The sequence below is a fragment of the Pyxicephalus adspersus genome, chromosome 8, assembly GCF_032062135.1.
Source record: "Pyxicephalus adspersus chromosome 8, UCB_Pads_2.0, whole genome shotgun sequence".
In the NCBI taxonomy this organism is placed as follows: domain Eukaryota; kingdom Metazoa; phylum Chordata; class Amphibia; order Anura; family Pyxicephalidae; genus Pyxicephalus; species Pyxicephalus adspersus.
Window position 1 is genome coordinate 47,719,300 of NC_092865.1, and position 26,891 is coordinate 47,746,190.

Below are 26,891 nucleotides of genomic sequence, written 5' to 3' on the forward strand. Positions count from 1 at the left end.
TCCCTGAGCCTCAGATCCAATACAATATAACACCAGGGAAATTTTGTGACATAAAGTTTGGGGTCTGTTACATAAAATGAGGTCAATGTTCTGCATTTCCAGGGATGCACAGCTATTTGCCAATAATGCAATTTCCATTCAAAAGAACCCATCACAAGACTACTGAATTCAATCCCCATGGGATTTTATAGGGCCCAATAATAGAAGAAAGTGGCAAACAGAAAAATGTTCCCGACTTTTTTTGTTTGAAACATTTAGAAATCTGATCATCACTGTTACAATTTTATAATTATTATAAGAGGAATATGTTTCGTTCTTTGGTGATCAGCTTTCTAATAGTGGTACAGTAGTAACTCTAAAGTGGTAATCAGAATCTGTATTCACCTGATAGGAGTGAATGTCCTACAATTTATCCAAATAATATCCAGTAATATTTAAACTGGTGATCAAGGTGATCCCACTTTATAAATACGGTGAATCCATACAAAAAGTAGGGATAATTAACAGTGATAATCAGGCCGAAGGCTATTATTTAATGTTCCCATATGTGTATTTTATGCATGTTATTTTTCTGTAAAAGTCTCATTTGCGCAGAGATGCAAAAATCCTGGGACTGTTGCAGGGTGCTAGTATCAGAGATGTAATATGAGAATTCCTCATCAGACCATGATGGATCATATCAATATTTCTAAACCTTTTTACCACGCTGAAACCCTTAAAATACCTTTCCAGCCTTTAGGAAACCCCTTCTATAATTTCTATAACCACAGATCACAGTGTATTAGTATTGTGGTCAGTGGGAAGAATTCCTCTAACATTGCTGGGCATTGGGAAGAATGTCACCCTTACAGATAGCCAAAAAAATCACTGGTGTCACTTGACTTGAGAGGCACAAACTATTTGAGGAACCCCTAGCAACCTCTGGGGGAACCCTAGTTGAAAAACACAGGTCTATATATTTTTATTTTTATCAGTCAATGCAAAAAGATTAACGAAGAAAATATTATAATACACAATGGCTGCATATTTAATTCAAACAATATAATAAATGTATAATGCTTTTATTACCATTTGTTGATTGGATCATTAGCAATAAACTAATCACTTACCTAAATATAAATTAAATTTCATATGAATTAAAAGCATATATGTCTCTTTAAGTCTGCTGATAAATCTTAGATTTGCATGTCAATGTTAAGCACACCTTACAATATATTGAAGTTTGATCATAAAAGGCCAATAATAAGGAAAAATGAAAAAGTCAAACTTTTTGAAGTTGACTTCCGGGTAAATGTTGTAATGTTAATATTTTTACAAACTGAAATGAAACAATAATTTCCTAAACTATTTTTGGCCATTTACAATACGTGGTGATTACATTTTCTCCAGGTGAGTCATAACACAGGATAGCTATAACAGCGTCATGAGATCTGATAAGGTTCATGGTATAAATCGATTCAGCATGGTTATCAAGATAAGATCCTTGCAGGGACAGCGTTGTGACAGTCGGTTGTGGATTTCCAGAAGAACTGTCCTGCACCGAGAACTGGAGGTAGGTGATGTGGAGGGTCTTTGTGCACAATAAAGTTTTTTTTATTGAAATCTATTCAAAAACTTAATAAATTGCAATGTTGTGAAATGGTCTGAGGAGGTCATTTAGGTAATCAATATACATTGAGCTTGATTTATTAAAGCTCTCCAAGACTGGAAAAGAAAGAATGTCTTATGTGATCTTGGGTGATCCAGCAAACTTGTAATAGATCTGCTGCAGGAGATTGCCTAGGTTCTCCTGAGACAGTCTATCTTCTCTAGTCTTGGAGAGCTTTAAATAATCAGGCAATCAATTAATAGAACTGAAATTAAGTTGATGTTTTGGATATGGCACCCCTAAAAAAAAATTCTCATATGTTCCTCTTCTCTTCTCATATCTTCAAGCCATCTAGACTGTGACATTGTCTGAGAACACTTCTGCTTCATCATCTCTTTCTACATAATCTACCAACCACCCTACTAGGTCCAAGCAGTCCAGTTGGCCACCAACTGCACTGTACCATTTACAGCAAGTATGTCGGGCATGGACCCACCAAGTTATGAAGAAGTGATAGCTGGTGCTGGAGGTAAGTGTTATTGAGAGAGGGCTTTGCACAGATCACAAATACTGGTTCTATAGAAGGACAAGGACTGTATGGATTATGTCAGCTATATTTTAAATTTTTCAACCTCTTTAGTATAAGCATAGCCAACAATTTGGGAAAGCCATCAGTTGCCATTGCATTGCATTGCAGAAAACCAAAAAGTGTGAACACCAAGGATCTTTAATGGGTCCCGATGTTTTCATTTGCATAAAGAGTATCCATCACATTTTGGGTCTCATTTGTCCCCCTTCATTGGGCTAAAAAATAAAACCTTTTCAGCAGCTGGACCATTATCCCCCCACCTTTTACCATGAAGGATCCTCTGAAATACCCTATAATTTCTATATCCACAGATCACAGTATATTAGCATGGTGGTCAAAAGGAAGAATTCCTCTTACATTGCTGGCCATTAGGAAGAATGTCACCCCTATGAATAGACAAAAAAGCCATTGGTGTCACTTTCACTGATCTGAGAGTCATGAATTACTCAATGCTCAAGAAACCCCCCGAAACCTGCAGAATGATCTGGTCTGATCTAGAACAAGCCAGTTTGCCATCCTCATTATTAACCTTTAAGTTACAATTCTTTAAAATTACTTATTTTCCTCTTAGGTAATCATTTTGCTGCAGGACCCTCCTCTGGTGTTGCACTTCTGGCTCAGCAGGAGGACTCGCTGATGGACATTCTGCCCGGTTATGAGGAGATAACAAGCGGTCAGTATGGTAAAACTTCTTACATCCCCAAGTGAATGGCAGGAAAGAGGTGTTCTCCTAGTTTGTTTTGCCCTTTATTAGGCCAATGATATCAAAGAGTTTTCAGTTTGTACCCCATGCTCCCCCTGCCCTTAAAAGCAGAAGCTCAACTAGAACCAGAGTATTCTTATTGTTTTGGGACAACCTGCCTCACAACGTCAGCAGTGAGACCATTTCCCATTATTCCCTCATTACTTCTTAAGATTTTTTAAAGGGTCCTGGTAATACCCCAAATCTCAGACCTCCATTCTAGATTAAGTCCCAGTATTATTTTATTTTCACATTTCCCTATTTTCTAAAAGAGACAAGCAGATTTTTATTTCTCCTGGTGACATCATTACAAGACTTCTGCGGATGAAGAGTTGAGCCAGGATAGATGGAAAGGGACAGAGAGGAGTGGGGATGCACAAAAAAGAGCAGATATAGATGGGCAAATTCTGTAGTCCATTAGGCAGCCTGACAACAATGGTTTCAATTTCAATATAGAAGAACTGTGTTGTTAACTCCCTACAACAGGGTCGGCAAAGTTTTTTGGCCACTAGGCCATTTATGGGGTGGGCGGGAGCACTCTAGGCCAGACCCACCCTAATGGTTCCATCCACCACCAGGGAACGACCCCTGAAGTGAAATCCCTCTCCTTCATATGCATTGCGGAGGAGAGGGATTTCCCTTCAGAGAGCTTTCCCTATTTACCGCCGGGGCGGAAGTATCAACGCTAGCAGCGGTAAAGGGGAGCAACTGCAAGGGGGCCTCACTGGAGCTCCTCCGGCTCTGGCACTTCCTAACGCCCAATGGCCGATCCGCCAGCAACCCGTGGCTCCGGGTGCAGGCCGACATTGAGCCGGATTGATCAGGGGGAGTTAGGCCGGAACAAACTACAGGCTAAGCCGTATCTGGCCTAAATGCCGGAGTTTGCGGACCCCTGCCCTACAAGAAATTAGAAGCTCATTCAATTCCTAGCAAATCAACATTATTTTGTCTGTACTTAAAGCATTTGTAAAGAAATAGAATTTAGTGATTTTTTTCCTCTGACATACATGTTATTGAATTGCTGTCTTGCAGATAGCAGTGTAACCTTCTTAATCTTCTAACACCACAGATGGGATGTTTGAGCCGCCCCCTCCATACACACCACCATGTGTTCCTTCTGCCCCTCCAATGGAAATCAGAATGCCGTAAGTTTCTTTTCCTGCCTGACAACATACAGTATGTGTTATGTATAAAAGAAAATATTAATTTTTAAAAACAAGAAATATATTCACCTTTAATTCATTGATTCTTTCTGGTTGTAAAATGAGAATTCGGTTTTGATTAAATAATTCATAAAATCCAAATACTATAGCCAAAGGGTGGCCAATAAGGAGTGAAAATAAGTGGCCTTTTTTGTAGATTTTAGTGGTTGAGTTAACTTTTGCCTTTTTCTGTGGATTTCATGAGCGCTGCTTTTGTCATCACCATAAAAATCTGACATGACTCTTTTGTAGGCGATGATCACAAGTTGATTATAACTTTAATTTCAGATAATGATTAATATAAATTGGCTCCAGCATGACTGTGACAGATGGTGGACTTTGTGCTTGGTGGAATGTAAAAGAGTATTGGAGTTTTATCAAGGATATTTTAAATGACTTATAACTAACCTTGTATAACTTGTATTATTCTGTGAGGTCTCTGAGTTCTCTATTCCATCATGCAAATGTTTTACTTCAACATGGAAATATACTCCAAAACATTTCTAAGTGTATAGAAAGCCATTTTCTGTTTAAGGAATTAAAGAAGTGTCAAACCTCTGGCATATCTTTCTGTCCCAGTTGAGGATAATCACTCTTTGTATTGGAAATTTCAAAATCTAGTTGTCACCATTGGAGGAATGGGGTGGGGTCATCTGTATCAGTGACACAAATCTAAGAGAGGAATTCGCCTTATTTGGAAGATTTTAGGATTTGTATTAATTTTTTGCTTAGAAATGCTATGAAATGTCCTTGTCTTTTAGTGGGATTAATGTTTTTAGTTCTCAGGGTGCAGTGCTCTGAGCTGGCAGAGATGAGTAACAGTCACACCCCATCAGAAGAAGAGTCCACATGCAGTATTGTGGGGAGAGGGGGGCAGGTCAGAACGGAGAGGGGTATGCCTGACCAGAAAGAGGGGGGCATGTAAGATTAGAGACTGTGCCTGACCAGATGGCTAACCAAATAGGGGGGCAGTTCAGACTGAATAATATTAGGGAGGGGGTAAGTTAACTATAAAAAAAAACTTTTTTTTTTAACCCTGGGCACAACAGATGGGATATATTTATTAATTATGATTATTAATATTGTTATTATTATTAATATTATTAATATTCAGTATTTTTATAGTGCCAACATGTTACATACATCAGCTTACACAGCTAAAATGCATTCAGTTCACATTGTCCCTGATAATGGGAATATTCCAGGAGGATATTTTCATGGCTGTATTTTACCATACTCAGCACCACTCATCTCATTCCAGGGCACCTTACATCTCAGAGGATGTGGTCAGACAAGCCTTAAAGGACTACAGTAAAAAACACAGCTTCTTCAGCTCCAAAGTGGTAAACGAGATGGTGCTCGAAAAGTTTCTTACCTTCCACACTCACAGGGTAATTGTATACCAAAATTCTGATTTTTAATGATCACTTTAAGGGCAGGGATAGCCAATCAGTGTCTGCGTAAGAGCGTGGGTGATCCAGCAAATTTGAAATGGATTTGTTCATGGATTGAAAACATTTACCAAGTAATAGGAAATGATAGTCTATCTTCTCCAGCCTGGATAAATCAGTCACAACCTTCACTAACATGGCCTTCTGGTACATTTCTACCTCAACTTCACAAATGCTTTTTTGACTGATTGGGAACAAATTCCAACTGACACGTCAAAATCTTTTAGAAAGCCTTCCCAGAAAAGCATAGGCTCTCTCCTCCCAAACAGTGGCAACTCCATAATAGTGGCCATAGTTTTAAATTGGGATTTCCAACAAACTCATAAAGATTTGATGTCCTGGTGGTCACAACTCCTTAGCCATATTGTGTGGATTCACCTTCTGGGGATTCTCATATTAAAAACTCTTCAGTTTATTTATTTTGAGATCATCTAAGATAGGAAACCCAAAAACCTCTTTCACCTTCTTTTCGCTCACAGTGAATCTGTAATATTTAATAATTATAAATTGTAAAAATCGAATAAAAAAAAATTATGCAAGATCCCATCTCAACCCTTGTAAAACACACAATAATCCTCATTATTTTAGGAAGTCAATGTGCAATCTATTAACATTTCTTTTGTAATTTCAGTATCGCCTGGAGACCTTCACAGAGTCACGTCATTGTAAATGGGTTACTGTCCCCTATGATGGTAAGTTATAGTGTAAGATCTGATCAGGCCGATTATGTCTACTTTGTGTATTGCACTAAGAATGTGAAAAGTTGTTGTGATGTTTTGTAGGGCTTTAAAAAGTAGTAGGAGTAGCTACTAATTTTTTATATCTCTTGGAAAGAGAATACAAGTGATAATATTGGTGATGTGGTTACAATGACCCTTGGCTAAGGGTCGGGGGGGGGGTGCGGGGGTAATATTAGACCGCACGTGAACAGTTAGGTCTTGGAGGTGATGTGTTGGAAGCTAGAAAAATGGGCAAGTGTTCAAATCTTAAAGAGTCCGACAAGGGCAAAATTGTGATGGTTAGACGATGGGTCGGAACATCCCCAAAATGGCAGGCTAACTAGGTGTTCCCAGTATGCACTGAATAATACCTACCAAAAGCAGACAAAAGGACAACCAGTAAATCAGTGAGGTTATGGATTCCCAAGGCTTGCATTGAGAAGGGTGAGAACTGGCCCAACAAGTCCAATCTTACAGAAAATTTCTGAAGCACAATTTAATACTAGCCACTAGGGAAAAGGTGCTAGAATATAATATAGGGGTTCCATAGCTGTAGATCAGTCAGAGCACCCATGCTGACCCCTGTCTATCACCCAAAGCACCAACAATGGACATGTGAGCATCCTAACTGGATCAAGAACCAAGGAAAAATGGTGGCCTTGTCTGATTGATCATCTTTTATATTATATCATGTGGATGGTTGAGTGTGTCATTTACCTGTGGAAAAAATGGAGTGCATTATGGGTAGAAGAGGGCTGAAAGAGGCAGAAGGTTTTTTTGTAGACATCTTGACAAGGATTTAGCCAGTTTGCTACTCCAAAACTAGAATCTGAAAAGTGTGAATGGAGATACACAAAAATTCTCCTGTGTTTTTAGATTCCTCTAGGTTTCTGTCTATTATATTTTTTATACTGGTAAAATACATACCATTTTGTACTTCACTGTCTTCTCTTCATTTTCTGTGGGTGTCTTTGCAGCCCAAGTTCCAATCTTGGCCAAAAACATGCAGTTAGGTTAGTCAGCTTCCCCCAAAGTGACCTTAGACTGCTGTAATGACATATGACTATGATAAGGACATTAGATTGTGAGCTCTTCTGGGAGACAGTGACATGATTATGGACTTTGTAAATCTGTGAATGATGACAAGAAGACTATCCTATTTTTCAATACATACCAACAATTGGTCAAGAATGCAAAATATACCCTCTTAAAAAACAAGTCTTAGTACCATTTCCTGTTTCTGTTTTGGTACAGGTAGATCTATAGATGGACTACGTAACCAACAGATTCCAAAACCATGGGACATTCCTGTGCAAGTTCCAAAAATGTTTCGGGATGGAGAGCAAAATATAAAAGTCCCCCATTCATCAAGAGTGCTGGTAAATCTACTCTGTAATAAAATGCTCTTTCTCCATGGGAAAATGGGAAAAGCCATTATAAACTTTTGAGCAGATTTTCTGATTTCTACCACCCTTTTACCCATTCCTCATGGTAGTTCATTTTTTGTACCCTGTGAATTAACGTGTATGGAAACTCAGGAACAAAAATTCATATCGCAGCTCTTGCTTTCCTTGGATGTGGTGGCTGCATTCCCTTTTTTCCCTAATGCTATCCTGGTAATCCATGTGGTAACACACTTCCTGTCTTAGGGTGTCTACACCCCCTGAACTGCATGTATGGGTATGTAAGTTTGGTTTTAATAAAGGATCTTTCAATAACATAATATAGATCTACTATATAAACATTGATAGAAAAATAAATATAAGGCATTTTGACAAATTCAAATATAAATATCTTAATTTCATACAACATAATTGAGATATTTGATAAAAGTAAATATATTTTCACATAAATTATCCTATAATTATCTATATTATACTAAGCAAGGCTAAGAAGCACAAACCCAATTCCATATATGTCGCCAAATTTTATAAACAATCTACCGGTATATAACAAAATCTAGGAATAAAAGGACAGACAGAGAAAGCGGCTCACCCTGAGTAAAAAGACCTGATGCTTTTTCATGCCCTCACTTAGAACCCTATAATATTCACCCCCTTTCCAGACCCTGAATTTTCCCCTACTGCGTTCAGATTATCATTCACCACCTCGACCGTAAAAAAAAAAAAATGTCCATATCCATACCTGACACTATGAATTCCAAGTGTAATAGCATTAATTATAAAAAGTATAAAAATTGCTCTGAGTCTTGAATGCTCCATGTACCCCCTCTTCATAACTCATGCCACTGAGACAGGGAATACCTAAAGCCCTCCCCACCCTACTGTAAAGTTCTACATTGAAGGGCCATTGAAGCAAAAACTGTTCCATGGTCTCCTCTAACTCTCTACATTCCGTGGGTGGGAAGTGATAGATTTCAATGGACTTTCCAAATGAATAACAAAAGTTGTGGCCATGAGGATGGTTTTCCTGGTACTTTGTGGCTTCTTAGTCTGACACAGGAGCCTGCGTTCAGGGATGGCTTTGGACAAAAAGTGGCTCCAGGCAAACATAAACTGGGGGCATCAAATGTGCTACCTGTACCCCTGCCATTCCATCATTTGTTACCCAGATTATGGGGACTTTTTTACCAAACTGTGCAGCTCCTCTGTTTCAGTTTGATAAAACTGGGGTCTGTGAATGGGTTTGATGTTCTTAATGTTGACAATGATCTTCTGACTGTTACAGCGGTGCGGGGACTGCAAAGGGAAAGGGAAACACATATGCCTAAAATGTGGAGGATCTGTATGGGTAACTAGATTAACCTGAAGCCTCACAGATTTGAAATCAATGCTAGATCATGGTTTTCAATACCATTACTGGTGCTTCACACTGCAATAGGATATAATTTGTTTTACAGATGTTTGTCATGAGTGGTGCATTCCCAAAGATTTTATTCTATGGTGGAACGTACTTTTATTCAGCCTTTTTTTCAGCAATCTGAACAATTTTGTGAAAACACATATAGCATTCTACTGACTTTGGTTTCTATCAGTCAACCAGATGAATGCTTCCAAGTGCTAATGCAAAAATTGATATCACTTACATACAGCTTCATCAGCCCATCATTAATTAGTTAAATAGGTATAGTCAACTTAAAGCATATTTATGGTCCATTTTCAGATGGAATTTTGGACATGGAGTAGAAGGATCACACAATTATTCAGGATATATATTATATGGCTAAATGTGTGTAGACACCTAATCATCACAACCATATGAGTATGTTAGACTTCTAAGTCTAAAAGCATGGCACTAATATAGAGCTGTTCCTTTTGAGTGTCTATAACATCCTCCATAAGGTTTCCATAGGACTTTAAAGGGCATCTATGGGAGTTGGTGGCCGAGTCATTTGCTGTTGTTGGAGGAGAAGACCTGGCTCACAGTCAATGTTCCAATTCATCCAAGAGGTGTACAGTGGGTTTGAGGTCAGAGCTCTATGCAGGACACTTGAGCTTTTTCCAAACCAAACTGGTGACCCCATGTCTTTATGGAGCTGGTTTTGTGCACAGGCCCAATCATGGAAAGGGTCTTCACCAAACTGTGACCACAAGGCTGGAATAGGACAATTGTCTACCATATCTTTGTTTGCTGGAGCATTATTTGTACTCTCAATGGAAACACCTGAACTCATTTGGGCTCATTTGACCATATGCTAGAGCAGTCAGGGACCATTCTCTCCCAACTGTGAAACCCTAGGGTTTGTCCAGAGGTTGATAGAGGTTCCTTAAACTTTGGCTGATTAGTCTCCTAAACTTGGACCACAAGACTGGTGCCCAGTTAAACACAAATGCTTTATGCTGTTAAATTGGAAACCTCTGAACATATATGGAGGAGCCTCCACCTCTATTTGACTGTGAAGTATACAAATGTAAATAAATAATAGCAGCATTTATAAATAAATATTTATATGTATGTTTTCTTTATTTTCCTATACAGTCAGTCTATGGAACACAGAGATCAACGTAAGTTGCAAAATGGGAAATTCCTACAACCAAATTAAAGATGTGTCACAGTAGGTTGAGCATTCCAAAATATAGACTGGATAATTTTTGCAGCTTCCAGGACAGGATCATTCCACAATCTGAGGAATATCAGCTAGTTATATATATATATATGTATATTAAGCAAATATTATTTCTAAAGAGGAGTTTCTGCAAGTACCATGACTTTCTGTTAAAGATTGACAACCCTAATCCACTGCTTTGCAATTAGCAGCAGCGTTGTCAGCTGGTCTTGTGTGCTGCTTCATTTGGGCTGCTTGTCTTCCCCCAAGGTGGAAGAGCAAAGAAGGGCTGGTGGGATCATTATAGCTGGTGGTGGTGTGGAAAGGCAAGGGGAAAGCGGTGCAAAAACTTTATCCCCCTGCTCTAAATGTGCAAAGTAAAATTGGGCTTGATTTTCTAAAAGAATGTAGTTGTTAATTTGGATAAAAACATGATTTACCTAGCTTGGGCAATGTGCAAGGAAATCCAAAGAAACAAAAAGCTTATATTCCTTTAATAAATCAGTCCCATCATCTCAATTGGGGTTAGGATGGGTACAAACTTGCCCCCTCATCTATTTAGGAAGCTCATCTCTAGAAACCAAGCTAATTAGTCCTCTGACTACGCAGGTGCTTGCATTGCATGGACTCGGATTCCTACAAGTGTCGGAAGTGCAGTGGGCAAGGGTTCGTTATGAAATACGTACTGCTGTCAATAAAATGGTAAGAATTGGATGGTGCCATTCTTGTTATTCAGGATACCATGGAGGGTTTTCCTTCTGAATGATGATTTTATTCTCCTTTAGGACAAACAATACCTCTGAGTTTGTAGCTGACCACAAGTCTAACTTTCCTTCAAAAAGTTTCAAGAAGGTGACTGGGGAGGTGGTTTTCTCCGATGAGCAGATGAGTGTGAGATCTGTTTAAATCTCCTTTTATAACAAGTTTGATATTTAAGCTGTTTTGTTGTTCTTATTTGTTGCTTGGTCTTTCTGAGCTCCTTGAGCCCCTTTGGAGTCACTTTTAATGTTTATTAGAGGTGAAGTAGAATGGGAAAAATCCCAACCTCCGGGTTGATCGGACTTTTGTATTTGGAAATACAGAATCTGAATTTGTTTTTTGTTTTTTTGCTGTCATTGTCAGGTGGCAAGATCGGCTGTATTATACTTGTCATTGACTGGTATTTCTCTGATCAGAACTCTTGGAATGCTCAAATTCCAAGGTTTATTCTCAACAAATGTTGCCAAATACAGAAAGCATGTCCAATATTACCTAAATCTTGATGTATTTTGAGTAATTCTTACAGATCTGCACAGTAATCAAGTGTGACAATCTCTGTACTTTACCTGTACAGTAGTTTCCTCTAATACAAACCAGTCATTGCTGCACTCCCTTCTTGTGCAGGGTAACTGGTCTTGTCTCCGCCCCTCCTGCTGTTTTCTGCAGGTAGTCTGTAGTAGGTGGAGCTTCCAGGCCCCTCCCACAGCTGTGTTCTATATGCATGGTGATAATGTCACTACAACTTCTCATCAGTAATATCTGCAACAGATTTGGTGACACAACATGTATAAATATCATTTGTAGATTATTAAGAAATATATTTAAATGAAATTCATGTGTAGATCATATGGGATGGATGAAAACATAAAAGAAAATATGACTGGGTTAACATATTATCTAATAAAATTAGGAAGCTGTGTGGAGATAATATGATATTAGTGAAGAAAACCTTCCATATATCATGTGGAACATTGTAATAATCAAATTTATATCTCTGATAGCAGCTTCAACCAATCACTGGATTCCCAGATCCCTCCATAAATGAAGCATCTCAGAAGGAAATCAGTCTACATCGCTCCCAATCCAGGCGTTGTAAGATACTAAGACAGGTATTATTATTATTGCACGGTATTTATATAGCGCCGACATATAACGCAGTGCTTGTATGTGATGTGTAATTGTGTTTGGGGAATGAATATTGTAACCAAGATTACCCATGGGGCTCAGATTGGGAAAGAATAATTCAGGAAACATGCAACATCATTGTCACACATGGATTGTCCACCACAGAGTCCAGACCGGAACCCCATGGAGAATCATTGGGAAGAGCTGGAGAACACTTTACACTGTACTCTGACTCTCCCATCATTAATAAGAGATCTTAGGGGAAAATGGACACAAATCTTGATGAAAATATATGTTGTGATATTGCATAGGTTTATCAAAATGATACAATGAATGAGTGCCATAATCAAAGCCAAAGGTGGTCCAACTAGTTTAGGTAGTATGTAAATCATCCTGTAATGAAGAGTAATTTCAGTAGTTTAATCATGTATATAGTTTATTAAAGATCTTGCATAACCCAACACCCTTCAGAGATTTGTGTGACCATCTTCAGAGCTGGCTGATGTATGTAACTGAGAACGACATGGGATGGTAACAAAACAGCATTTGGGAGAGATCCAGTAAGAGAATTTGGGAATTTCCTTTTCTATTCTGCATGCAAATTATCCACTAGGACCAAATATGTGGCTGATTCACTTCTGTGAAATGACCACTCTGAAAGAAAGTGCTTTAAAAAAAAACGAACAATATTCAGCAAAGGAAAGAGGTGTCCGCACGTAGACCATCACAGTAATACTTCGGAACAAGTTCACATCCAGCCTTGTGCAAAGACCTGGCTGACGCATTTCACCTAGCTACAGGAATGGGTGGAAAGCATGTGCAAGGCTTGGATGCGCAGTTGTGTAGGAGATAAAGTTTTACTACTGAGACCATCAATGTAAGGCTGAGCTTCTCTTTTCATGCATTTGTTTGAAAAGAAACGCTCAGCCTTACAGCCCTGCAGCCTTTCTTTTCATGTCTTTTTTAATAATATTTTCTCCTCTTTCGGTTCATCTCTCTCTCCCTAATCTTACTCCCCACCTCACTTTTTCATTCTCTTTCTCTCTCCCATCTCACTCTTCTCCCTCTCCTCTCTTTTTTGCTTTTCTCCCTTTCTTTCTTCCCCTTTCTCTGCTCTCTCTCCTCATTTTCTCCCTCCCTATCTCTCTCTAGAAGCACAGCATTGAGTGGATTCCTCTCACCAAGGTGGAATATTCCTGGAAAAATGACTAATTTGACTTTTTTGTGTATGGGAAAGAAAACAAAGTCCATATAGATTACTTTCCAGTGGGAGCCAGCTGTGCAGTCATGTGACTTGTGAGCACTATGGACTATGAAGACTACAAAGACGAATTTTCATCATCTGTCCCAGCTTATTTCCAGCATCAGGAGAAATACAAAAACAATTAGCCAAAAAAAAGTAACATTTGACTAAGACCAACTGTCCTCGTAAAGATTTTGTTTTAAAAGACATAAAACGAAAAGAATGAGATGCATATCAAGTAAGAGCTTTATTATTCTGGAAATTTAAAGAGACCCTGTCACCAGACCATTTTTATTAATAAAAATCTTTCCATTATATTATAAGTCCATTGAACATATTTTCTGGATATCCTTTATATGTAATCTTAGTGACACCTGGTGCCTCTACCTTGAATGTGATATCAGCAGTCCCAGAAGATTCAGGGCTGGTACTTAACTGATCCCCCTTGCAGCTACATAAAGGAGGGAGCTAAGGGGAGAGATGGAGGAGCTGGGCCAGCACAATGTTCTACATTTCATGTCATGATTAAATAAAATAATTAAAAAGGTTTTGAACTTATAAGGGTTTGGTTTGACTTTTTATTTACAGATTTTACATTCTGGATGGTAGTTGGGGGGGGGGGGGTTCTTTTGTTTTGGAAGCTACTTCAGCAGAGCTGGGCTGGGAAATTTATTGGACATCCTACAACTTATCAAATAATTACAAACTGTTTTCAGTGCCTTCAATGTTTTTCTATCTCACAATGTGCATTAGCAGCTGAAGCAAGTCAGGTAGACCCACCCCCGCATAATTTCCTGGCTGGAGGATGGGCTGTATCATCTAGCTTCTCCCTTCGCAGCCCTGCATATATTATATTTGCATATGGGAATATTTGCATAACTCCTCCCACAAGCCAGCCCACTACAGCAGAAATCCTATTTTAGTTGTCATTGATGACATTGTCTGCATGGAGTTTGAATGTCCCCTCTCCAGATTTTCCCCCAAAAAACTTTCTGGTAAGTTATTCAGCTTCCCCTGGCCTTTTTATTAGATTATGAGCTTCACTGAGGGACATGACTATGGTTCTTGTACATCACTATGGCATATGTTGGCGCTATATAACAACTTGGTAATTCTAGAGATTTGGTCACAGGATTGGAGGATCAGCCAATCATTATTCAACCCAGAAAAAATAACAAATTGGTTTACATTAACATACAACTATAAATCTTCTTCGTAGAGACCCCTCTCCTTTCACAGGTCACATGATGGTGCAGCGGCCGGTCTGCGGGTACGTGTCGGTGTAGACTTCACACTCGTTTCCAAACACAAAGAAGTCACATTTTTTCTCTTTCCAGGTAGATTTGACCTTTGTAACCGGCAGCAGCTCAAGAATTTGTTTCTATGGGGGACAAAAAGGACACAATGCTGTATAGGAAACTGATCCTGCCAGTAACAAACATCCTGTCCTAAGGTAACAACGTTTGCTGTATTTTAATAATGAAAGAGCAGCGTTGTCGCCCTCTCCAAAATTTAGACTCTATGCCATCCCCAGTGCTAATTCTACCAAAGATCTGCACAGAACATTCTCAGAAGGCTGCCTCTAAATTCAGGAGCAGGGGAGGAAGTGCACAAGAAAACCTGAAGCTGCAGCTGATTTATTATATATTATTATATATTTTTATATATATTTATTATATAATGAAGAATACCTACATGAATATATGGACAGGATGGTGGTTTGGCAGACACTTACCTGCCCCAGGATTCGGCAGGAGGTAGATAAGCTCAAATGCTCCTGCATGATCTTTTGAGATGTTTTATTAACAGAATCATCTGGAAAATCCATGATAGGGGGAACCTTGAAGTGACAGCAGGAAAAAAATAAACAGATTTTACTTTTTAAAAACCCCATGTAATGAGGAAAATAATAAAAATCTAAAAGCTGAACTCTGAGGACAAATCTTTTATAGAATTGAAGCTGGAAAGTATTTAAATCTGCATTGTGAGCACCAAAAGTCATGGCAAACTTAGATATTGCTTTGTAAATGTAGCAGTGACGTTATCAAAGAGAAGAGCTGTGGGAGGGCCCCAGAATCTCCACCCACTACATGCTTCCTACAGTAAACTAAAGGAGTGGGCGGGTACAATACCAGGCAGCCCCCACTACAAGAGAGAGTAGCAGTGACCGGTCTACAGAAAGCTCCTGCACAGAGGGAAATGGAAATGTCACTCCGGATGAAGCTGTTGCTCCTACACGGAGTGATATCACAAGCTTTCTGAGTCTCCAGGATCACAAGACTGGCTTAACATTGTGGAAAATACTTTATAATGTAGCATGTACAAAGAAAAAAATAATTTCAAGAACTTACCACAACTTGCTCCTCCCTGAAGACAGGCACCCCAGTCACTTTTGTCAGCTTTTTTGAGGGGATTTCTGTTTCCTGATTTGTTAGAGCAGTAGTAGTGAAGACCGTCCTAAAAGCGTCAAGAAATATGTTACCCAGATTTGTAAAATGTGTCCCCCCCCCCCATTGTTGCAAGTCATTTGCTATTTTTTGGCAAATGTTTTCAATCCTGAACCAGATCCATTCCAGGTTTGCTGGATCACTCAGGTTCTCCCATGATAGTCTATTTTCTACAGCCTTGGAGAGCTGATCAGGCACAAATCATTCCTTGGCTATGTTTTCTTACCAGTAGACTGTGACTTCAATGTATTGTAAAATGCTTTTGGCTCCGAGGCAAAAATTGCACACCTTGTACCCTCTACCGCAACAACCAGTGCATCTGCAGAGAGACAGAAGGATTACATTTAAGACAGAATACTGGAAATGGACAGCAGATCTGATGAATGAGGAATCTGTTACCATTGTGTCGTCACAAAGCAGCCTTTTTCATTTTCTGTTACCCCTGAGGAACCCTTAAAATAATTATTTGGTCTTGGGGAACCATTTTTGGGGGGCCAATGTGAAAAAGCCTCAATTGGTGGTCGATGGTCGATAGGAATGCCACCCACAGTGATGACTAGAAGACAATCTTCATAGAGCCCTGAAAATGTATTTGAGTCTCTTGATTCGACCAAGTGATGTTGGCCCCAGACCTAAGCAGCCATCATTAAATGGAAGCCCAATCAGCCATAGTTTGATGAAACCCTAACGACCCCCTAGAAAAGCCTTTCTCAAACCTTTTACATGGGGGAACCCTTGAAATAATTTTCAGGTCTTCTGGGAACTTCTTCTTTCACAGCTCATCATATCCACAGCTCACAGTATATTGGCATGGTGAACAGTGGGAAGAATGTCCCCCATACATATAACCAAAAAGATCTATGATGTCACCTAAACTGACCCTTTAAGAACAAATTGCTCAATGAACCCCTAGCAAACTCTTAAGAAACCCTGGTGGAAAAGTGCTGGCCTGGAGGAACCCTGGTGGAAAAACGCTTGGGTGCAGGAACCTTAGCAGGAACGCTGGCCTGGAGGAACCATGGTGGAAAAACACTTTTCTGGAGGAACACTGGTGGAGAAACACTGGGGTGTAGGAACCCTAGCAGGAACATTGGCCTGGAGGAACACTGGCCTGGATGAACCCTGGTGCAGAAACACTGGGGTGCAGGAACCCTAGCAGAAATACCCTGCATGAAGGAACCCGGTGAAAAGACATTGAAACACTGGATTGGAGAAACCCTGGTGGAGAAACACTGGCCTGGAGGAACACTGGAGGAAAAACACTGGCCTGGAGGAACCCTGGTGGAGAAACACTGGGGTGCAGGAGCCCTAGCAGAAAAACACTGGCCTGGAGGAACCTGGGTGGAAAAACACTGGCCTGGTTGACAATAGCTGCTGTAGAGTATGGCAAATAGTGTGTGGAACTCCTTCCAAATTACTTCAAGTTTCCCTATTGACAGGTTCTGTTAATACTCCATCATACAAAGACCTTGTAGGCAATTGTGCTCCTCCAGCCTTGTGGTCACAGTTTGATGAAGACCCTCTCTGTTTCAGCATGTGTCTTTACCTCAACCCTACTGGACACCTTTGGGATGAATTAGAATGATGATCCAGATCTTCTCATCCAACATCAGCACCTGACCTGACAAATGGGGGTGGATTCCCAGACACCCTCCAAAATCTGGTGGAAAGACTTCCCAGAAAAGTGAAGGATGTTAAGGCTGCAAAATGGAGAGTAACCCACAACTCCATCTAAATGGCCAACTTTGCTTTTCAAAACATTTTAGTAACTGGATTGTTGTACAGAGAGGGCTCCATCACGACAAATTTCTAGAAGACTGAACCCAACAGACTCACAGCAGTCCCCAATAATGCTAAACATTCCCTGGGGTACCCAGAGACCATGTGATATTTTGCCTAGGCATAAAGTCACATGATATTATTAACAGCACCCTATAATTATATTTAGTATTGTACTCACAGCCTCCTTCCATTTCCACCGCAGGCGAAGCACATTCTTCCCTGACTGTGGGGAGCACCCATACATGCAGGGCATGTTGTCTGTATATGGGAAAAAAACATATATTTATAGATAGAAAAGGGAAAAAATAAAAACAATGAGGGCTCAATCTGTATCTTTTTTTCTGCATTTTAATAGATAAAAATATTTTGTATTTTTGAGTTGGCTATGATGGGTCACTGGACTCTAAAATGATCACTTGTGCATTATTGTAAATTACCAGTAGATGAGTTCCATAACAAATGTCGCAATTCGTTTTCCCGGATCCATTGCATTTCCAGCAGGACTGTTATATGCAGGGTTTAAAGGAACACCTTTATTAATACATGGCAGTGTATACAATGTATCATTTTTTTGGTTGGGTGTTCCCTTTAAAAACAAAGAAATCTCTGCTATACCTTCACCGAAGAGGTGTGAGGAAGCTTTCTGCGATGGTTTCCTTCCTTGAACATTACCGGAGGTTCCACCATGATGCTCCATGGATGAGGCGGGGGCCCATTTTCAGGACCATCCACTTCTTCATCAGAAAACAAGCAAATAGAGAGGGACTCAAATACAAAACTACACAACCCAATGAGGACTCAGAGATCCCATTCCTCCGGTGTACGGAGTTTGTCATGGAGTCAGCACACTCACCACAATTATAATAGGGCTCTGTTTTCCTCTGGCAGACACGAAATTCAGCAAATGTCTCCAAGGAATACTGGAAGAGGAGAAAGCGGAAAAAGAAAGGTTTTCTGGCAACAAAAAAGTATTTTACTGAAGATAATGCTATGGTTAAAGCATGAGTTTTAACAAGACAAAGCTCAACTGAACTCTGATGTGGGATTGAATGTAAAACAGGAAAAACATTTTTGGAGAGAATAAAACACAGTTATCTCATTTCCCAACACGTTTTGCCGTGTGGCTTCTTCAGGGGAACAAATTTATGGTGTTGTTTAAGGATAAGTTAAAATAGATACATCTGTAGTCCCTCCGCAAGGAAAGTAAGTAATTGGGATTGTTGAACTCTGATAAGTAGTAGGGAGAGTCCAGGGAGCGTGTACAGAGTTATCAGAAATGGCAGGTATGAGAATTCCAGAGATGGAATTGGTGAGAGCCAAGGGATGAAGGTTAAAGTAATTCAGGCTGTTTCACATTGCAGTTTACCTCCAAAGATAGGTTTTAAGGGTATGTGCACAGGGTGGAAGAGTTTTATGGGAACTAATACAACACGTAACAGAAAGAATGAATGTTCAAGTCAGTTTCACTTTGAAATGATCATTTATGACCAGATTCAAGTTTTCACTTACCCTAAAAGTGTTTGAGGGTAAGAGGTCAAGAAATTTCATCTCTTCCGCAGCTGCACTGCTGTAGTAGGGCCTTGTCTTACCAAATGACAGCAATGCTTCTCTTGCAGTTTCCTCCGTGATAAACAGCTGTCTGTGGATATGAAAGGAAATAGTGTTGTGTGTAATATATTACAAATTCACACCAATCTTGACCAAATAAGCTTACAATCTAAGGCCATGAGCTGCGGTAATAGGTACCACCAGCAGAGGTCTTCTTGAGTCTTAATACTTGCTATGGCTTTAATAGTTGAAACGTGCTGTTTGCACTGTAGTCATTGCTACACTATGTAGGCCAAAAGTATGTGAATGGTAGAAAATTCACTTCCCTCTCAAAGTAACAGAAAGTTCCCCTGCAAGTTCCTTCACCCTAGGCACGTATATAATTTGCTATGCCCCTCTCATAATGCAGTGCACACGCATACTGACACTTTGAGCTATATATATAAAAATTCTTCGCTCATCTATTCAGCCGTTCTTTCATTCAGTTTTGTTTGAATCCCCATGCAGCGCTCTCTTTATTGCATACAACTAAGGCTTGGTCTGCCATCTAGTGGTCAATTATCAAAATAGAACAGCAGTCACTACCCTGTTTCCCCTATAATAAGGCACTGTCTTATATTTTTTGAAATGCCAAAATATGCCCTAGGTCTTATTTTCAGGGGGATGTCTTATTTTTCCATGAAGAAGACTACAGTACACATTTATTGTTGAAAATCATTCATGTGCCATTGATTGTCCCCTTCTGATCACTCTGTGACATTCATTGTCCCCTTCTGATCACTCATGTGCCATTGATTGTCCCCTTCTGATCACTCTGTGACATTCATTGTCCCCTTCTGATCACTCATGTGCCATTGATTGTCCCCTTCTGATCACTCATGTGCCATCGATTGTCCCCTTCTGATCACTCTGTGCCATTGATTGTCCCCTTTCTGATCACTCATGTGCCATTTATTGTCCCCTTTCTGATCACTCATGTGCCATTGATTGTCTCCTTTTTGATCACTCATGTGCCATTGATTGTCCCCTTCTGATCACTCTGTGCCATTCATTGTCCCCTTCTGATCACTGACTCACTGGGTAACAGACTCTGTTAGGGCAGGGATCAGCAGCTTGCTTGTCCTTTGAAGTTACTTTCAGTTTCACTCTGCACTGCAGCCAGCATCGAGGAGTCACACAGAGGCACACAGTATCAGGTATCGGAGGATGTCTTATTTGCAGGGGGTGCTTTATTTTAACTGTTTGAGCAAAAATCGGGGGGTGGCTTATTTGATGGGGATGCCTTATCATCAGGGAAACACGGTAGTAGGTGCTATAAGCCTAATTTATTAAATCCCTCCAAGCCTGTAGAGGATACACTTTCAGCAGTGAAGCTAGGTGATCCAGCAAACCATGGATTTCATCATGGACCAGATCCATTCCAGGTTTGCTGGATCACCCAGCTTCACTACTGAAAGTGTATCCTCTCTTGGCTTGGAGGGCTTTAATAAACCAGGCCCTATATCTTCTGCATGCATACATATGAAAAAATAGCTGAATCACAAGCAAAACCCTTTGTCCTTTAATTATTCTATATTGTGAGCTCTTGGATCAGATATGGATTAGGCCAAATAGGGCCCCCATCGCTTCCTTTGATATAAGGATTGCAATTGGCATGGTCCTAGATATGATAAACAGATATGGTGGGGTAAATCTAACCAATGGTGCTATTTCTGCAGGAGTTTAAAGGCTGTAGCTGGGTTCCTAGTGGTTGGACCTGTGCCTAAAGTTGTCTTGGGAGTAATCCAACTCTACTTTATATTTTTGGAAGAGTTGCTGGAGTAAACCCACAAAACAAAAGGAGAACATGCAAACTCCATGCAGATAAAGTTAAGGTTGAGAATGAATTTTGGACCCCATGCTGCAAAGCAAGGATGATAGCCAATCAGCCAATCCAAGTCCTTTTTGTAATACATAGATTTTTTTTTTTTACAAAATTTTATCAGAAAGTATTTTAGAGTTCTGTAATGGCAGGAAAAGTTTTCTAAACTTACTCCAAGTTGATTGTGAGTGGTATGCACTGAGGAGATGGGTACTGGGGTGTTTCTGGAAGAGGAAATCTGTTGGATGAGTCTGCAGGAGAGAAGAAAAGGCAGTGGAAGAGATGATTGTTCTGCTTATTTTCTGTAATTTATTTTTTACTGTATTCATATAGAGCCGCTTAAATAAAAAAACAAAAAACAATTTTTACCTCCTGTCTTTGCATTTAGGAAAAATGAATACATGTCTTTGGACCCCCCTGCTGAACTAACTTACTAACCTATTGGCTGACCATGAAATGTACATTATGCAGCATAAAAAAATATCTAGGTCAATGTGTTCTGGTCTTTGTAAATCCCTCCTCTATTATTTTATATAACATTTTGAAGAATGATTTAATTCCACAAGACACGTAAGGCCATCCAAGGACAGCAAGACACAATATTCCTGTTCTGTTTCAATTCCTCTCAACAAACAAATTTCCTCTGTACATACCATCTGGCTCAATAATGATTGTGTCATTTCCAGGTGCAATTTCCTGAGATTTGGGATCAGCGATGGAAGTTGAAGAACGATCATCATCCAGGTGCACTACCTCCATCATATCACTAGAGGGCAGGATTGTCGAAGGATTTGAGTCAACGCTTCTGCAAGTTTGGAAATCTTCAGTGGACATTGTTTAGTTTGAACACTGGAGGGCGCTGCTGCAGCAGATACAGAATCGCTGGATCTGTGGATAATATTGCTAAAACCTGAGCAGGCCTTCCAGTGGAGACTTTCTGGAGATCTGAAATATAAAAAAAAAGAAAGCAAATGACGCTTTAACTTTATTTCAAACAAGCTATTTCAAAATTTTTGTATTATCAATAATAAACAGTATTTATATTGCGCCAACATATTACACAGTGCTGTACAATAAATACGGGTTGCAAATGACAGACAGATACAGACAGTGACACAGGAAGAGGAGAGGACCCTGCCCCGAAGAGCTTACAATCTAGGAGGTGAGGGACTTCTTATTATGATTGCTTAATATTATTTAAGATTGCTTAATATTGTTAAAGCACCAACAAATTCCACAGCATTTTATAAAAAATAGCTGCTGCCGATGACAAATCTTTATACAAACTGACACAGGAAGAGAATTCCTCATCATCTACTGCCAATGTCATATTTTATCTAAATGCAATACGTTAAAAATTTAATTTTTATCCAGCTATTGTAAAATTCACATTCAGGGCTCAATTTATAAATGATTCCCCAGCCAATTCACTTATAATATTCATTTATTTCCTATTGTGACAGCTGTGCACTATTGACGATTGGCCACTAGGTGGCTGAACGAGTCATTGTTCTAATAGGAGACCTGTAGCTAGATATGACCATCTACCTGAAACATTTCATGGCGCATCATTGTTATTCAAACTTGCCCGCCCCACTACACCCCTGCCTACATGTCACAACGGGTTCCCTTTTCTTTGTACCCATTTCAGAAAAAAGTGAGGGCACGGCGTTCCCTCCTGTGCCCACCCCACTACACCCCTGGTCCCAATCATTCCCTTGACACGGCCCAAAGAGCATCAGTCACATATACAGAAAACCTGAATTGCATTCATATTACAGACCTACCCTTTCAGAGTCTCCGCAGCATCCAATCTGCTCTCTGTGCACTCAGCAGGTGGTTACAACACGTTTAAGACAAGTTTTAGTGCATCAACTAAGGGAAGTTATTGTGACATCAGTTACAAGAAACCGCATTCCAGAAACAAAGCCAAAAACAAGTCTTCTAAATTCCTCCAAATTCTCAAAATCTCTCAACTTATTTTCATGTTGTCTCATTCACCCCATAGACCTCCTTTTGAATTAAATCCGTGGGGTCTGTTTATAGATATATTCACCCATGATTCACCCAGCTTTTACCCATAATTTACAAACACATTGGATTTACCTAGAAAATGTGTGAAGTTTTACTCAGGATTGAAATATATTTTCTAAATGAATCTAATGTGACAAATGTGTGAATTTTGGGTAATACTTTTTCTAACGTGCCTCTGGATCCTGTGCGGTTCTTTTCAGCTGGCAGCTTGCCAGTCGCTTGGTTAGTTGCATTGCAGCACTGGCTCTGGAAGAATCAGCATCTGTAGATTTAACAGCTGGAAGCAATGAGTGGTAGTCAACAACTTATTGCCGTCCCCGTTCATTCTCTATGGGGATGCTCCTTGCAGCGTCCCTCCCTCCCCGAAACAGCGGTTCCCTGGCATAAGGAAGCAGTAACGCCACCAGAACCTCATGGTCAGTGTTAGCGTAGTCTTAGTGTAGTTCACACAAGAATCATGGAAGTGTAAGGTTGGATGGGTGGTGAGGTTGTGGGGCACCTACTGCTTCCTCACCCCTATAAACCAGTACCTCCCGCTCTCCAATGTTCAAATTCTGCTTCACTGAAGACCAGGACAATGATTGAGCTCCTGAGTGGCTGGCATAGGGCCACCCAGGAGCCGCTCTGCCCACCACTTGCCTAAATCTCTTCCTGTGATGTCATCAAATAGCATCCAATAATCTTGCAGTATCAGGATAGCCATGGGGCACCGGGAGTTCCATCGGGGGGTCAGTCTCCTTGGTGCACATAGGGCTGGTGCAGATGATCCAGGACAGGAAAATTATGGAGAGGAAGTTACTCCAAAGTGAGAAAAAATCCTTTGTCACCCAAAAAGGTGTCCACAGTGGCACAGAAATACCCACAGCAGCCATAGCACCTGCTATAGGGCCCAGAGCCAAGGGTGCCCATAGAGGGAGTGGTGTAGGAACAGAGGGCCAAAATAGCTACCAGGCCCATAGGGGCCTTCTTCACAAACTGCTGCTGAATGTGCAGGGAGGGCTCAGCCTCTGTCCCAATACGGTGAATACGCTGTGCATCCTGCTAGCAAGTAAGGGATCTCCGGTAACCAGAGGACCCCATAGACGGTAGACTTAAAACTTTTGTGTCATTTAGAAGTTCAGAAAATCTGCAGCTTCCTTTTCAATAATAATCCCTGATGATCCTGCCATGAAGATTCTTCTACAATCACTTCCTGTTATGTGTGAGTTGGAGAGCGGGATCTGTTAATCGGTATTACCATAGGGGAAGGGCAGCCAGTTCAGGCATTGATCTGCAGATTGAAGGATGTGGGTTGGGGTACAACCTGGGCAAATGTTCAGATTATGATACATGATTATGATACATATTATGAAATTACACCAAATTCTCGTAAAAAGATATTTCTCAATGCCTCGGCCTGAGAAAGATCCTCACCGTACACATTGCAGCTACTGTTCTTCTGGTTTTTGAATATGTGTTCATTGTTTCGCCATCTGCAGAGAGAAATCCTTGCACAGGGATTACCACACACAACACTGTACATGCAATGAGACCCTAAAGAGGACCTGTCATGCCGGGGATTACACAACTCAGCTTTCAGTTTAAATCAAAATCCAAATACATTCCAAGTACATAAAAAGAAGATGTGCAAAGTCTTACAAAGCAGCCACAGCCTGAATAGAAGAGCCAACATGCTGCAGATAAGGAGCCTTGCTCTCTGTGTGGAAGCAGCGGTCTCTCTGCAGAGGTAAAACCTATAGCTCTTCAATCAACAAACCTGCTGATTAAAGTGCATAAGCTCCCATTTAGGAGAGGATATTTTGGACCTCTTCAGGGAGCCCACTGCTTTCGCAGGGAGCACAAGGCTTCTCTGCAGCAAGCTTGAATGGGAAAGGATTTTCTATCCAATGGTAAGACTTTGCTACTGCAATGTATTCAGCTGAGCTTTCAAGGAAACCTGTCATAAAGGCTATCATTGCCCTCATACTTAAGAGATCAGGTGCCTGGCTGTCATATTGACCCACCGTTTGGGTAAAGCAGAGGTCAGGGGATTCATGTTACCTCTAGGTAATACAAACCTGCAAGGGCTACATTGTCATCACTTACCACTGCCTGGTGCGGGGTCCACTTTAAGCAAATTCTGCATACCCCACACCTGCCCCTTCCTCATATGCAGATCATTCATCCTCGGGAGTTATGGGTGAATATTTACACAGGAGATGCCATGTGCTCTGTCAGTATAGCAGTTCATACACTGATGAAAGCATTCACCTGGGACGGATTTTTGCAGATTGCCTGGCTCTGCGCTTGCAGGGACACAAGATATGCAAGCAATGAAAAAAAAGAGAAATGTAAAACAGAACAAGACTGAAAATAAAGATTTCATCAAAGAGAAACATTGTAACCTTTTCAGCAAAACACTAAAGGAGTGTAAAATGTTCACTGAGCCCAAGAACACAAATGTAGGGCATTGGTCCTGATTTATTAAATCTATCCAAGACTGGAGAAGATAGACTATCATAGGTGATCCAGCAAACCTAGAATGGATCTGGTCCAGGACTTAAAACCTTTGCAAACTAGTAGCAAATGATTTTTGGGAAATCCATTCCAGGTTTGCTGGATCCCCAAGGTTCTCCCATGATAATCTATCTTCTTCAGTCTTGGAGATCTATAATAAATCAGGACCAATGTCACTGTCAGGACCAATTTGGAGGGCAATGCACTACAGTGAACAGCCCATTTAAAGAATTGCAAACATGCATTCTGCATTATTTAAAGCTGCACCTCTCATCCTGTGTACAGCATTCCTCTGTGGTGATTCGGGTGCCCTTACCACTGAATGACATCTTTATGCACCAATGCATACACTGTTGTGGCGCAGTTACTACTTCCTCACACCTAAGAACCAAGCCTGTTGGTCTATTTATAAAACAGGGAATCAGATATTCCCTTAAACATTCCTTGGTGGGAATCAATTATTGGCATTGAAACACATGGACCTGGAAGATTCCCACTGGGGAATGCCTGATTCCCTCTTTTATAAATAGTGCCCTCTGTGTGCCATCTCACCCACCACTTCCCATAAGAAATTAATGGGGTGCCATCCATTGTCAAATGCTTAAATTCAAGTTTATTATTATTATTAAACAGGATTTATATATCGCCAACATATTACGCAGCGCTGTACATTAAATAGGGATTGCAAATGACAGACTAATACAGACAGTGATACAGGAGGAGAGGACCCTGCCCCGAAGAGCTTACAATCTAGTAGTATTAGGAACCAGGGCAGTTGTTGGAGTAGCCGATTGGCTGTCAAGGTGCCACCCAGTAATTGCTGTTCCCGCCACCAGTCTGAACCTTATTGGTCCAGTTGCACCTGCTGGAAAATGCTGGTTCATTGACAGTGGTTGGGGTGGAAAAGCAGCTGGTAAGGTGGGTACCATCTGGAGCCACTGGAAACCAGTGTTACCACCAACATCTAGACCGGCGTTTCTCCAGGTTGCTGGGGGTTCCTTGAGCAATGAGTAGTTTGCGCCTCTTAGGTCAGTTTAAGTGACACCAATGATTTTTAGCTATCTGTCAGGGTGACATTCTTCCCAATGGCCAGCAATGTAAGAGGAATTCTTCCCACTGACCACCGCACTAATGTACTGTGATCTGTGGATATAGTAATTATAGAACAGTTTCCTGAGGCCCTGAAAGTTTCTCAAGGGTTCCCCCAAAAGCTCGAGAAACATTGGTCCAATCAAGCCCCTATTGTTATATACCGGTATGTCCAGTTATATTATTATACATGGTATATGTTATATAATT

At 40.4% G+C, this 26,891-nt stretch overlaps 3 protein-coding genes across 4 annotated transcripts; 1 reads left to right on the top strand and 2 right to left on the bottom strand.

Annotated features, from left to right (window-relative positions):
• Positions 1-1,455: 1,455 nt before the first annotated feature.
• LOC140336980 (protein SSUH2 homolog) lies at positions 1,456-13,985 on the top strand. Of its 2 annotated transcripts, none has more exons than XM_072420461.1 (13): positions 1,456-1,552; positions 1,936-2,117; positions 2,749-2,850; positions 3,989-4,064; positions 5,383-5,512; positions 6,204-6,264; positions 7,546-7,670; positions 8,980-9,042; positions 10,231-10,256; positions 10,907-10,999; positions 11,083-11,188; positions 12,058-12,165; positions 13,334-13,985. In XM_072420461.1, the coding sequence occupies exons 2-13, from the start codon at positions 2,066-2,068 to the stop codon at positions 13,391-13,393; spliced, it is 1,002 nt and encodes a 333-aa protein (XP_072276562.1). In that variant the 5' UTR covers positions 1,456-1,552; positions 1,936-2,065; the 3' UTR covers positions 13,394-13,985. The 2 variants fall into 2 exon arrangements, with proteins under 2 accessions (XP_072276562.1, XP_072276563.1); XM_072420462.1 differs by having other exon boundaries at positions 12,061-12,165.
• Positions 13,653-17,963, bottom strand: LOC140336981 (protein SSUH2 homolog). Its single transcript, XM_072420463.1, has 5 exons — positions 17,832-17,963; positions 16,098-16,190; positions 15,776-15,881; positions 15,160-15,264; positions 13,653-14,805 (listed from the first exon to the last, which is right to left on the bottom strand). Exons 1-5 carry the CDS (start codon positions 17,930-17,932, stop codon positions 14,665-14,667), a joined length of 546 nt encoding a protein of 181 aa, XP_072276564.1. The 5' UTR covers positions 17,933-17,963; the 3' UTR covers positions 13,653-14,664.
• A 73-nt stretch (positions 17,964-18,036) lies between these two features.
• LOC140337453 (protein SSUH2 homolog) lies at positions 18,037-22,985 on the bottom strand. The gene is made up of 7 exons (XM_072421201.1): positions 22,850-22,985; positions 21,716-22,007; positions 21,235-21,313; positions 19,163-19,292; positions 18,507-18,573; positions 18,269-18,387; positions 18,037-18,156 (listed from the first exon to the last, which is right to left on the bottom strand). Exons 2-7 carry the CDS (start codon positions 21,894-21,896, stop codon positions 18,037-18,039), a joined length of 696 nt encoding a protein of 231 aa, XP_072277302.1. The 5' UTR covers positions 21,897-22,007; positions 22,850-22,985.
• Positions 22,986-26,891: the final 3,906 nt, after the last annotated feature.